General features: G+C 43.7%; 2 protein-coding genes across 2 annotated transcripts; one reads left to right on the top strand and one right to left on the bottom strand.

The window, feature by feature from the left end:
• Positions 1 to 51: 51 nt before the first annotated feature.
• On the top strand, positions 52 to 7,126 carry LOC131136019 (growth hormone-regulated TBC protein 1-A-like). Its single transcript, XM_058082479.1, is given in 7 exon segments — positions 52 to 169; positions 1,316 to 1,615; positions 2,322 to 2,332; positions 4,041 to 4,137; positions 6,507 to 6,679; positions 6,735 to 6,920; positions 6,985 to 7,126. Coding segments are annotated over 7 exon segments (972 nt in total). The 5' UTR covers positions 52 to 66; the 3' UTR covers positions 7,087 to 7,126.
• Positions 7,127 to 7,503: 377 nt separating this feature from the next.
• Positions 7,504 to 14,218, bottom strand: lamp1b (lysosomal associated membrane protein 1b). Its single transcript, XM_058082478.1, has 6 exons — positions 13,858 to 14,218; positions 12,467 to 12,651; positions 12,266 to 12,391; positions 9,194 to 9,260; positions 8,661 to 8,828; positions 7,504 to 8,593 (listed from the first exon to the last, which is right to left on the bottom strand). The coding sequence occupies exons 1-6, from the start codon at positions 13,904 to 13,906 to the stop codon at positions 8,454 to 8,456; spliced, it is 735 nt and encodes a 244-aa protein (XP_057938461.1). The 5' UTR covers positions 13,907 to 14,218; the 3' UTR covers positions 7,504 to 8,453.
• Between the last annotated feature and the right edge of the window lie 258 nt (positions 14,219 to 14,476).

The following is a 14,476-nucleotide window of genomic DNA, read 5'->3' as shown; positions in this document are numbered from 1 at the left end:
GCCCTCAGCAGGACGGACCCGTACGGCTTCGAGAGATGTCCTGATTGGGAGTCCTACTGCAAAGTGATGGACAAGTATGAAGGGGTCCTGAACAGACAGTCCATGAGGTGGTCCCAGCTCCTTCGACAGAAACCACATGTCAAGAAGGACTTGACAGCTACCAAACTGGGTAGTTTGCAATATGATTTTGATGATGTACACAACAGTTGTACAGCAGTTATTAGTATTGTGATGTTTGGTTAATATCACAATATATTTTTCACTAATAACATGCACTAGTGGTGTGAATTGCAATATGACATCACAATATTCATATATCAGCATTAAGCGATGACACGATAAAACATCCATGACACCTCATGTCTGTCTAAATGAGCTACAATGTGGAATCGCAACAATGTTTTGATGTCACAGTGCAGAACAGCATCCATCCATTTTCTATACCGCTTACCCTTACTAGGGTCGTATGCTGGAGCCTATTCCAGCTGACTCCAGGCAAGAGGCAGGGTACACCCTGCACCAGTTGCCACATATGGACAAACAATCATTCACCTATGGACATGTTGGGAGTCAACAATTAACCTACCATGCATTTCTGGATGTGGGAGGAAGCCGCAGTACCCGGAGAATAGAACCCAGGTCTTCCCAATTTGACTGTGTAGCCTATGTGCTAACCACTTGATTATGCATTACAACATATATTTGCATAATGTCACGGTACATGCAGTGCAGTATCATAGCAAGTAACTGAAACATGGGAATCAGGTAATTTAGCTAGAATATTGTTGTAAAAAACTATTCACAAACTGCATTTGGTGATGAAACACCTCTAAAAATGAAAATATATACAGTACAGTAAAAAAACAAAGGGGAGCGTAAATATTAAATAAAATTAAAATGGCAGAGGGAGACTCACCTTTTACAATGTAGCTAGCATATCAAGTTAGCAAACGTGCTGTTTCATTAAGTGCACACAATCACAAATCCTCCCTCTTTACTATATATAAGCATATAGCACATATAACATAATATTCATACCACCATCTACGCTCTTTTTTTCGACATTTTCACACAAACACAAAGATTAGTACCACTATGTCTTACCTCCGGAGTCTGAAAAATCGCACGTGTGCCAAACAGGAAATGATGCGTCACAGGAAAACAAGCAACCGAATAAAATATATTTCTTTTCAAAATAAGGGGCAATCAACGTAAAGATTTAAAAGAAAAATATTGAAGGAATGTAACGACAACAATCGGTACCAAACTGTATACCATCCCTTGTTAAAATTGTAATTTTGATGTTTGTTTGTAGTGAAAAGGTTTGTGCGTAAAGGCGTGCCCAACGAGCTCCGTGCCAAAGTGTGGATGTTAACCAGTGGCGCCCAGGAGCGACTGGAGAGCAAGCCTGGCTACTACCGCTCTCTCCTGGACATGCAGCACGACGCCAGGCTGAAGGAGACCATCCGCCTCGGTGCAAACACCACCTTCCACCCGGTGGACATCCACAGGACCTTTCCTGACAATGTCTTCTTCCAAAGTCAAGCAGAGCCAGGCCTGCAGGGGGCGCTGTATAATGTGCTGCTGGCATATGGACACCATAATAAGGATGTATGTAGGTCAGAGGTAGGGAACCTATGGCTCGGGAGCCAGGTAGGGCTCTTTTGATGACTGTATCTGGCTCTCAAGCATTTACCACAATAAAAATGTATGTTTGCTAACATTTTAAAGTAAACATCACAGAAATCACTGTTAAAAATATTAAAAATCAACAACTTTCTTATGCATTTTAATCCGTCCATCTATTTTCTACTGCAATACGGCCGACCATATCTATCTTTCCTGATGATATTTTCCAGGTCAAACACCAAAACTCGATTATTACTGGGTAATGCGGTAGTCTACCTCGGTCATTAAGATGTAAATGTAAACTTTCCTCCTTTAGTCAAATAGTCACCTAGCTAAAGCTGCAGAACCAAGCCTTCTGGCAAAGATGGCCAAAAGAATGAAATATACTGAGTACGGTGCAAAACCATGCAGCAGCAGAAGTTGCATTAATGGCAGCAAGTATTTTATTTATTATTGGACACTGCGCTGCTCACAAAAGTGTGCTGGCCACACCCCCTTGGCGTGGGGTAGTGTGCCTGGTCTACATAATTAGAGCCCATTATATCTAAAACTGTTGGTCTTACATAGAAATGCACACATTTTATTGCATTCAATGTTTAAAAAAAATGTATATGGCTCTCACAGATACACATTTTAAAATATCTGGTCTTCATGGCTCTCGTAGCCAAAAAGGTTCCCGACCCCTGATGTAGGTTATTGTCAGGTAAAGACTCCCATGCCTTAAAATATGGAATTAAGCACAAATGACCCTCCAAAACTTTTGATATTTTTGCATTTTGTAACTCACCCCAAAAGGATATGCTAACACGCCGTATATTACTAAATCAACAAAAACAGCCGGCATATCAGGTTTGTGCATTTTGATGAACTTGTTCACATTATCTTTGCTTCTTTTCCCATTGTTGCTGTTATTTTTATTTGTAAAATATACCCACATTACAACTTTTTCCTCAACTAAATGTCCCAAAAATTGCAACTTTATTCTTTTTCTCAAAATTTATCTTTTTTGCTTTAATATTTCAACATTATCCTTGAAAAATTACATTCCACAAATGCTCCTCTTTCATTGTTGCTGTTGTCTATTTGTCTTAGGGGCCATCCATAATTTTCAACATTTTCACGAGCGTACAAACCGTACGAGGGGGGAGGGGGTTAAGACATCAACGTACGCTTTTTTGAAAACCAGAAAATGTCGATGTCTGTATGTTCGAACCGCGGGACGCAGTCAAATTTTAGCGCGAATAGACTGGCCCCCTGTCGTCGTATGCTAGCGCGAGAGCGTACCAGTTCACGCAATACTCCACATAGCTCTGCGTGCTTCGCATTCCAACACAACAATCAGACAATGGCCGACCCCGGTGATTTCGATTACCTATTTTCGTTCATCAAAAAGAGAATTACTGCCATTCATCGCTCACCGAGCAATGCATACGAACAATACATCAATGTTTACTGCTTTGTGCGTTCGGAAAGAAAGCGGAAGGACGCTGTAGCGGCTGGCCAGGCGGCTTGGAAAGGTTCCAAATCGAAGGAATCGAGCAGGGCGGATTTGTCCCGAAGTGCCGTTGCGAAAATGGAGAAGATCAAAACTAAACCGACCATCCTGAATCTATTCGCCAGCTCTGTGTTTATTTTCTATATTTGGGCATGGACCTGGCTGTGATTGCCATTTTCTGAATTACTCTGTGGTGGTGAATTTGACTTTGTGGACAGTGCAGTAACAATCAATGTGATTTTCACTTCCTGTGATACACTGACTAGACTATAGGTGTGATTGTTAAGCCTTTTCAAAACAGTTGTGGCATCTTTATTGCATACTTCGCATTGAGTTGAGTTCAAGGGTTGTGTCCATCATTTCAAAGAAGATTTTATCTCCTCAGGCTTTTGGAAACCAGGGGCAACTCTTCTGCTCCTTGAGTAATCATGTGTGTACAAGAAGTATTCCCTTGTTTAAAAAATCCTGTGGAAAACAGTTGTTGCATCAGGACTTTTCTACATGTATCATTTGATAGAAAGAACAATACAAAAAGACCAAATTTGTAATACATTTGTATTTTCTTGAAAGAAAAATACAAAATAGAGACATTTGATATAATTTTTTTATCTTGCTCATGTTCAATACAATGTTGATGGACAGTGACTTGGAGTCACCAATTAACCTAGCATGCTTTTGGAATGGGGGTACCCGGAAAAAACCCACGCATGCACAGGGAGAACATGCAAACTCCACACAGAGATGGCCTAGGGTGGAATTGAACCCGGGTCTGCACACTAACCACACGGCCGCCGTGCAGCCCAATTGTGTTTATGAAATGGCAAATAAAGCAGTCACGGTCCACACTTTGGACACCCCTGACTAAAACACATGGTAATACTTCACTTCATCACTCGTCTCCCATTTCTTCCTCCAGGGTATGAACTTCATTGCAGGCTACATCATCATAATCACCAAAGATGAAGAAAAAGCTTTTTGGCTCATGGATTCATTGCTGGGAAGAATACTACCAGGTAGACCTTTAGTGTAGGAGATAAAACTGTTACAAGAAACATTTTTTTAAGTTAACCAAAACTAAGCAAACTGAACCTCATAGGATGATATAGATGAAAAAAGGACATCAAAGTCACTCCAATCTCCCTCCAAAATGTTCACTCCTTCGAATTCACTGCCTTCAAACTGTCCGGTCCATCCCCCCTTGTCACTGCTGTCATCTATCGCCCCCCAAAACCAAATTCTTCTTTCCTATCAGATTTTACGGACCTCATCACCCAATTAAATTCTATCTCATCATCCATCCTTCTGCTCGGTGATTTCAACCTTCACATTGACAATTCCAACTCCAAACCTGTTTCTCCATCACTCACCAAGTTAACTTCCCCACCCACACCAGAGGACACATCCTGGATCTTGTCTGCTCTACTGGTATCAATATTCACAACCTCACTAGCCATAACCTCCACATATCAGACCACCTGGCCATCACATTTAGTGTCCCAAAAATCAAACGTGAAATAACCTTTAGGAATCTTAAATCCATCAACCCTCATGCCCTTACCTCACTTCTAACCACAAAATTTGCTGTCTCTCCTCCCCCGCTGTCCGAGGACCCCTCTGAACTTGTCTCCTACTACAACAATACCCTTTCCTCCTGTCTTGATGAACTGGCCCCTAAAAAACCAAATTGGTCTCCTTCTCCCACACTTCTCCCCTCAGCTCCATAATATGAAGTCCCGTAAGAGACTGTACAAGAAATCTGGCCTAACTGTTCATCTCCAAGCTTACACAGATTTTCTACAGCAATATAAAGATGCCTTAAACACTGCCCGCTCACAATACTACTCCAATCTCATTAAATCTGGTTCCAACAATCCTAAATCCCTTTTTTCAACAATCAACACACTGCTAAAGCCAAATGACAACTCCTCCTTCACCACCACCAAATGCAACAACTTCTTAACCTACTTCCAGTCCAAAATTACCAAAATATACAGCTCCCTAAACCCCCCTCGGCTCACTCACTGCCCCCTGACCCCCCGCTATCTGGCTCCACCCAACAACTCTCCAAATTCACACCTATCTCACCCGTGCAACTCACTGAAATACTAACCGGTATAAAGACCCCAACATGCTCCCTGGATCCTATCCCTTCTTCATTCATTAAACCCTGCCTCCACATCATCTCCCCGCTGATCACAAGTATCATTAACTCCTCCCTTATCACTGGATCCGTCCCACAGTCTCTCAAGCTGGCGGCAATCACCCCCACACTCAAAAAGTCTGGTCTCGATCCCAATAACCTCTCCAACTTCCGTCCCATATCCAACCTCCCCTTTCTGTCCATCCCCGCTCATCCGCAACCTTGGTATCCTCCTGGACCCCACCCTTTCATTTGAACCCCACATCAAACAGTTAACCCGGACTGCATTCTTCCATCTTAAGAACATAGCCCGACTCCGTCCATCACTTACATTCTCTGCCGCTGAATCCCTGATCCATGCATTCATCACCTCCAGAATCGACTACTGCAACAGGATTCTCTACGGTCCATCCAAAACCCTCAACAAACTACAATATATTCAGAACTCCGCTGCCCACCTCCTCACTTCCACCCGCTCCCGTGAACACATTACCCCTGTCCTCCAAAACCTCCACTGGCTTCCCATTCCCCAACGCATTCACTTCAAAATTCTTCTCATCACCTACAAAGCCCTCCACGATCTGACCCCCCCATATCTCACAGACCTCCTCCATCCACATAATCCCCCGCGTCCCCTTGCTCCTCAGACTAAAACCTCCTGGCACTCCCCTGTAAGACCAAGCTCCGAACCTGGGGAGACAGAGCCTTCTCCATCGCTGCCCCCACCCTCTGGAAGTCTTTGCCCCATTCACTCTGTGCGTGCCCTGACCTTCCCACCTTCAAAAAACAACTCAAAACCCACCTCTTTAAATCTGTTTTTAATGTCTTAACTGTGTATTAACCAATGAATGTTGTATTTTGGTATTCTGTTTACTTGCTTTATTCAACTTCACTCTTCTGTAAAGTGTCCGAGTATTTTGAAAAGCGCTATACAAATAAAATGTATTATTATTATAATGACCTACATGAGAGCCTTGGGGCACGCCACTTGGATGGACATCAAAATGTATGACTAAAATACATGATTGACTTTACTGCAGTGGTTATGGGCAACTTCTTGATGTAGCGACACATCTTCTTTGGGGGGTGTCTGAACACACCGGACATCCATTGCCATGTTTGGGATTCTCTGGACAGGAATACATGGTATTTGGTGGTCACCCCCAAGCCGTTATGCGTTTTCCTATACTTATGATGGAAAGTTAATGGAAAATGTTGAAACCTACTGTCGTGTCATGACAGACGACTACAATGCAGCTATGCTGGGCCTGATGACGGACCATTAGGTTCTAGAGGAATTGGTAAAAGCCAAAGCTCCGGCAGTGGGCCAGCTCATGGCTCAGTATCCTGGCATCTGGACCGTGGTGGCGTCACGCTGGTTCATCTGTCTTTATATCGATGTTCTCCCTATTGAGGTGAGGCTAAAGATTCCATTGGCTTTCAGACAGCTCAGGCTTTGTCATCTTTCAGACCGTCCTACGGATCTGGGGCTGTCTCTTCTACGAAGGCTCCAAGGTGCTTTTCCGGGTGGCACTGACTCTCATCAGACACAACCAGCCGGAAATCCTACGAGCTCGCTCTTTGCAGGATGTGTGCCAGTGCTTCCAACGGATCACCAGTGGCGTTTTCACACTGGGCTGCCACACTTTCATGCAGGTACCTTCATTGCTCCAACACTGGACATGTGTAAGGAGAAATTACATGTGCTTTCTTTTTGCAGAGAATCTTTGCAGAACCCGGGAGTCTGTCCATGGCAACTATTGATAAACTGAGGGGCAAATGTCGCGATAGGATGCAGGAAAAATCAAGGGAGCTGATGTGATGCAATGTTGTCATTGACTAGGTAACCGCATGCTCATTGACTGCAACCAAGTGCCTACTTTTCAACTGCAGTAAAGATTGTGGAAGATATTTGGATACGTCCTGCCTGATGTGTTATCCAAAAGGCCACTGCAGCAAGTTGACAGGCAAGTGTTAACCGTATCAAAGCATGGAGACTGCAGTGACATCTGCACTACTTTCCGATAAAATCACAGGAAAATCCTCATCAAAAACGACAAGGTGACTGCAGGGACACAAGATGGCTGCTGCTTTAGCATGCTCAAGCACCTCCAGGCATCGGGACAGCACACCCCAAAAAAAACATGATTTTCAGTATTTAATTAATATAGGCCACAATCAAACAGCAATTTATTTTTGGGAAAAACGGCAAAAGAGGGAGTGGCGAGGAACAACTATCTTTCACATATGTAACAATGCATGTTTAATACACAAGACTCTGTACAAGCAATGCCAGACACAAAGAACATGTTCCATAATAGCATCAAGAGTACCTCTACATCATGTGTTATGTTGCAGCAGGCAGGGAAAGGCACTGAAAAAAATAAAAATGCTGACCTTAGCCTCTTCAAACAAGGGAGTTTGTTAGCGTTTGTAACTGGCGTGTGTGTGTGAAATTACATAATTAGCGTTAGCCAGGCTAACACTTATTGTCATTTTTTAATCTAAAATAGCTGTAAATGCACTGGCACTTCCGCAGAACCAGCGTCCTAAGTTGTCGGAACCAGAGTGGTTGAGTTTGTGCCGAGTCATCGAGCCCGGCATTGTCGTCGGCGCTTAGAAAGAGCATTAAGTTGTGGCATTTTATTGGAACTGGCGCGTTTCTGTGGCCATTTATCAGTTTATCTTAACCGTCATCGCCGCTTTATCTGAGCCGGTATGTTTATCAGAACCAGCGTAGTTTTGTATTACTTGCTGTACTAAGTCAGGGAATTTCATCAGAATACGGCAGATCAGTTGGGGCACCGACTCTTACCCTCTCCTCTAAGTGCAATGTTTGCGTTGCGTGTAACACCGTTCCCACTGGACATTCCTGAGATTAGCGAAAACATACAAAAACAACCACAAGAAACCTTGCAAAACAATGCGTTCACAAGTGCTTAATGAAATATAAAGTGTTTCTTCACTGCAATCAACACCAGTTATTTAAAAACCAGCAAAATCCCTCAAATCCCACAATTCCCTTTACAGGTCATAAATTGCACATCAACATCTCTCAACAATGTCCATTTTTGTTATGAAAAATCATCTACCCACCTCAAATCATTAAGTATAATACAGGAGTGAGAAGCAGAAGTGAAAGTAATCAGTGGCAAAGAAGGGGCGAGGGACACGTGAGGGGACACCACGTCAGATGGTCTGATAGCCGCTGTGGCTCTTCCTGCGGCCGATGAGGTAGGCCACCAGCACAATGACCACCAGGCCGGCCAGAGCCGCTCCAACCACGATGGCGATCAACATGTCTTCTTTATCCAGCTGGCATTCCTCAGCTGGGGAGGACAAGATTCAGAAAAGTGGAATCCGAGTGACACAAAATTTAAAACATTTGGAGTTTACCTGTAGCAAAACGGTTATGGGTGAGGTTGAAGGGCTGCACCTGGACCTGGAAGATGTTGATGGACAACGCTGGAACCACGCTGAGAGTCTGCTCCTCGCTGCACATGTAGGAGTAGCCCAGACTGCCACCAAGGTAGTCCAGAGAGTTATTAACGGCGCTGAAGCTCTCTGACACACAGACAGGAAATAGGTGCTGTGGAAAAAGCTACCCTAAATCTTACAGGTGGGCTGTTTATTTAGCTAAACCGAGGGAGACTTTTTGGTCTCTAACCAAGGAGCAAAAAGCAGTCATTTTTGTCACCCATATGGCATCCACTCAGCCATGTAGTTCATATTTTGTAGTACCTGCTTTTACCACTGGAAATATACCAGACAAGTCGAGCTGTGGTGAGCTTGGTAGGTGATGTGCACTGGAAAATTGACTCAATTTGGTGTCATCATTTAACAATGTATATTATTGTGATAATTTGGAATTAGTGCATCTGTCAGTGTATTATTTTGTGGACTGTTTAGGTAAAAAAAAATAAAAGTACCTTTCATGTCTGGCCAGGCTGCAGATAAGGCAATTTCACTCACTTGGTACTTATTGGACGTGTTGTTCTGGAGGAGGGAAGGCCAAGAAGTTTACTATGTTGCCATATAGTGTCCATTTCATGACATACAAACAAAAAAGAAAACCCTAGAGCAGGGGTGCACACACTTTTTCAGCCTGAGAGCTACTTATGACATGACAGCGTCAAAATGATCTACCACCTACTAAAAAGGCAAAACACATTACCGTATTTTCTGGACTATAAGTCACACTTTTTTTTCCATAGGTTGGCTTTTCCTGCGACATACTGCAGAGCGACTTATAAATGAAAACACTGTTTATGTTACATAAACGCTGGACATCTTTTCTGTTCATGTTTATTTTTTGTGTAGCTGAATAACCATTGTGTTAGCATATCTTACACCTATTCATCCTGTTCTTTATTCTTTTATTGTTACAACTTGCCTTCCAAGAGGACCTAGTGTCGGTTTTGGTCAAGTAGTACACTCCAGTGCGACTTATGTATGCTTTTTTTCCACCTAATTATGCATTTTTGGTCTTGTGCGACTTATACTTCGGAGCGACTTATAGTCCAGAAAATATGGTATATACAAATATATTGACAATTATTTTTATATGTACAGTATATGCCGGTGTACCTTGCATTACTGCATTTTTTGTCATTAACTAACTCTTATGACTTGCACTGAATGGAATGAGCCAGGGATGCATAGTGAAGTCAGCTGTGTGAAAAATGACTGCTGTCTGGACAGCTGGGATTTTAGTTCCTTCACCTTTCTCCTTCTCAGCTCTCTTTTCGGAGGGAACTTGGTGTCATAGTTTTTATGAACAGTCCGAAAATGGCGCTCCACATTTTCCTTCTTCGGTCAATCAATTGTAGACTGACAGATGAGGCAAACGCACTTCAAAAATGACATTGTGAAAAAGAAGTCCTCCTCCCACCCCGTATGGTAGTGGGTAGATCTTCAGCTTTTTACTTGGTCCAGCTTTTCTACTCATTGTTATCCCCTTTCTCACTCGCTAGCTTGCTGGAGTTTTGCAGTACTTAGCGCAGTTGTATGCGCATGCGCCGTGACCCGTGTGTCAGTGAAAGAGCAGGTCAGATGTCATTGTGAGGACGGATGATAGGCTGGCGTCAACTTTTTTCTCAATGCCATGCGATGCGATCTACCCACAACTGACAGACAACAGACAACTGTGGCAGGGCATCCAGTCTGTCACTGGCTACAAAGCCACACGTGCACCCTGCCAGAATGACATCAGCTTCCTCAATGAGCTAAATCACTTATTTGGAAGGTTCAAGGTTCTAAACAACAACCCTGCGAGGAAGGCTACCCCCCACCCCGATGAACAGGCAGTCAAGTTGGATGCCACTGCAGTGTGGAGAGTCCTGAGGAAGGTCAACGTGCGGAAAGCGGCAGGCCCCGACGCCATTCCAGGACGGGTCATCAAGGAATGTGCAGACCAGCTGGCCCACGTGCTCACAGACATCTTCAACACCTCACTGGCCCAGGCTGTCATCCCCCCATGTTTCAAGTCTGCCACAATAATTCCAGTGCCCAAGAAATCCTCCATCACATGTCTAAACGACTTCCGGCCCATTGCACTTACATCCACCATCATGAAATGCTTCGAGAGGGTGGTTAAGGACCATATCACCTCCACACTCCCCCCCATCACTCGACCCATTCCAATTCGCATACTAGCCAAACCGCTCCACTGAGGACGCCATCTCCACTGCTCTCCATCTGAGAATGGAGCATCTGGAGAGGAGAAACACCCACGTACGGATGCTGTTCCTGGACTTCAGCTCAGCATTCAACACAATCATCCCCCAGGACCTGGTATGCAAATTGGAGCCGCTGGGCCTCAGGACCTCCCTGTGCAACTGGCTGCTTGACTTCCTCACGAATAGAACCCAGTATGTCAGAGTGGGCAACAACACATCCAGTGTCTCCCTGAACACCGGCTCACCCCAGGGATGTGTTCTCAGCCCCCTCTTGTTTACCCTGATGACCCATGACTGTAGCCCCAGATACAGCAGCAACCACATCCTGAAGTACGCGGATGACACAACAGTTGTGGGCCTCATTCAGGACAACAATGAACTGGCTTACAGGGAGGAAGTGAAACACCTCGTGGACTGGTGCAAGGTGAACAACCTGGTCCTGAACGTTGACAAAACAAAAGAGATCATCGTCGACTTCAGGAGATCCAGACCCAGCCACACTCCACTCTGCATCAACGACACAGCCGTAGAAGTTGTGAGCGCAACCAAGTACTTGGGGGTGCACATCACAGACAACCTCGGCTGGTCACTCCACGCCTCCTCTCTGGCAAAGAAAGCACAGCTGCGACTGCACTTCCTGCTCCTAACCACTTTCTACAGAGGGACCATTGAGAGCCTGCTGACCAGCTGCATCTCCGTCTGGTCTGGGAGCTGCAAGGCCTCAGACTGGATGTTACTGCAGAGAGTGGTGAGGACAGCGGAGAAGATCAGTGGAACCCGCTCCCCCCCATTAAGGACATAGCAAACACCCGCTGCGTATCAAGAGCCCGTCGGATCTACTCTGACCCCACACACCCCCAGCATGGACTGTTTTCTCGCCTGGCGTCAGGGAGAAGGCAATGCAGCATCCGCTGTAGAACAACCAGGTTTAGAGACAGCTACTTCACCCAGGCCATCAGACTGCTGAATGCCAAATAAGCTTATAATAAGCTCTACCTGCCCACATGCAAAACTTTTTATTTTTATTATTATTATTATTATTGTTATTTATTCTAAATTATTTAAATTATTTGTACAAATTACTGTTTACGCTCTATATTGTTCATATTTGATGTCATCTATTTATTCACCACATTAATATTTATTATTACACAGGAGCCAGGTAACGACATTTCGTTGGCAATTTCACTGCTGTGTTATTGTGCAATGACAATAAAGAAAGTCTATGTCTATGTCTACAATGCCTTTGCGATCGACGTAATGGGCACCCCCGCCCTCGAGAAAAGCGCACAACAACCCCCAAAACAGCTGGAATAAACTTACCAAAGTGAAGACAAAGGTCAGATTAGTTTTCTTGACATCCAAGAGCGTCAAGATGGCCCTGTCCACATCACATGACCCTGAACTCCTTGTGGTATTGGGATCTATGTTGATGACATCCTGCACCGTCTACACACAGAGAGATGCATGGTTTAATATCACATACACGCTTTCAAACATAACAGCGTGGTTGGTATTGAGAACCTTGTTCGAGGTCGAGCTGAAGCTGATATTGAGCTGGACGCCCATATTGGCCAGCAAGCACACACTGGTGTTGGTGCTGTTCACTTGATAGCGGCCCATCACCGGTTTGCCGGGGTCCTTGGGAGGACAATCGGTGTCCGGAAAGGCGACGGTAGACAAGATTTGGTGCAGGGCGACAGCTGATACTAACACACAAATAAACAGGCCAGGAAATTTAGTTATGATGCGGAAAATTATATTCCATCATACACTGGCCTAATCCTTATTTGTTGATTGGTTGGAAAACTGAAGAGATATTTAACACATTTTTAGAACTTATAAACAATTTTGATAGATTGAAATTAAAGTCAGGAAATCCAAGAGTAAAAGCGTTCCTACATCTCACAAAGTGAGCAATAACTAACTGGTGATAATACAGTGAATTGCATAATCAATGTTACTGCAAAGTTACTATTGATTTCCATCCGTATCAAGGCGTTGTGTTTTGTCCTCTCAATATCATGTCAATCTTTGTCCGGCTCTTTGGCGTTTTTGAGGAGTACATCATGGCTCGAATTTCATAGCTTCACTTAATCAGTTTTTCAGAAATTCATTCAATCGTGCTGTTGTGTGGTTGATTGCTGTGTTTTACTATAATTTATTTATAATGCATCAAGCATTAAAATGGCTGAACAAAAATACATATACAAAGCATGAAAAGGAGGAATTAATAGGGTATATTTGATATTACACAAATGTGCTTTCCCTTTACCGCAAAAGCTCAGAGGGCTTACATATCGTGTCCTATCGAGTGGTCTGCGCATCTTTCCTGCCCGAACAACTACAGTATTAATTACTAATTACTAATAATTCCATTAAACGTCTAAAGGTAGTCGGTTATTGCAGTTTCCCAACCTCCCACAGAGCCTTTCTGACATACCGCGAGTTCCCCCTCATTTATGTTGACAATTCTCCAGAAATCGAATGCAACAACCGTTTTGAGATTCGCGCAGCTGTGCCACATGTTATTGTCTCCCCGGGAAACTAGTCGGACGACGTTCCTTTCATTGTCGGTCTTAATATGGCATATTGGCAGTATTTACTTGTGTTAAAAAATAAGTTTAATCAAGTTTCCAGGTACCTCTGGTTGGGAATCACTGGATTACTGTATAAACTTACTTTATGTCCAAATAATGTTAACACAACGCTGCTAATGTAAAGTGATGCAAGGGAGGCAAATCTGGTAAACTTTAGTGCAGTGGAACAAAAAGTAACCAATTTTTAAACGTTTCCAAGGAAAATATAAAAAATATATAAAGTGCGTCGAACATACCAGGCACGTCTGTGACCTTTATGTGGCATGGCGTCTTTACAATGTGTTGGTTTGCATGGTATAAAATCAATATACATACCTAAAATAAGATTTAGCGTGAATGTCAGGGCATTGCCGATGTGAGTCATGTTTCTCCCCGGGGATTGTAGACGAAATCCAACAAACAGCAAAAAACAAAACCAGCCCAGTACGCTAAGCTAGCTAGCTCGCTTGAAGTTAGCTTGATCAGGACAAGCATGAGCAGACCGAAGGGGCGATGTAAGTCTCGTCTCCCTGTGCTGAAACAAGAGCGATTGTGTTGTCCTTTGTGACGAGAAAATCTAAATAGAGTTATGTCGTGTTACAGCGTTTGCTAGCCTACAAGAACTCGTTCCGTTGTGTTTACCCACATCATTTGACGCGGGTTTAAGAAACACCCAGAATGTCACGTGACGAGGGAGTCCCGCCTTAAATCGAGCCTCTAGCTCAGGGGTCGGCAACCTTTACTATGAAAAGAGCCATTTCACCCACTTGCCCACTAAAGAAAAATAGCCTGGAGCCGCAAAACGTTGTATGTTTAAAACAACATTGGAGGGGGAAAAAAAGACGAGTTGGAGTACTCTTGCTAGTACTGGAGATAAACTTTTGTTTTTAAATGAGCTCTAATTTATTTTTTAGAATCGTCAAATAACTCATTAATAATAATTAATAACTCAAAT

Source organism: Doryrhamphus excisus, chromosome 9, assembly GCF_030265055.1.
Source record: "Doryrhamphus excisus isolate RoL2022-K1 chromosome 9, RoL_Dexc_1.0, whole genome shotgun sequence".
Classification (NCBI taxonomy): domain Eukaryota; kingdom Metazoa; phylum Chordata; class Actinopteri; order Syngnathiformes; family Syngnathidae; genus Doryrhamphus; species Doryrhamphus excisus.
The sequence above is the reverse complement of the archived record's forward strand: the minus strand, read 5'-3'. Positions and strand labels throughout refer to the sequence as shown.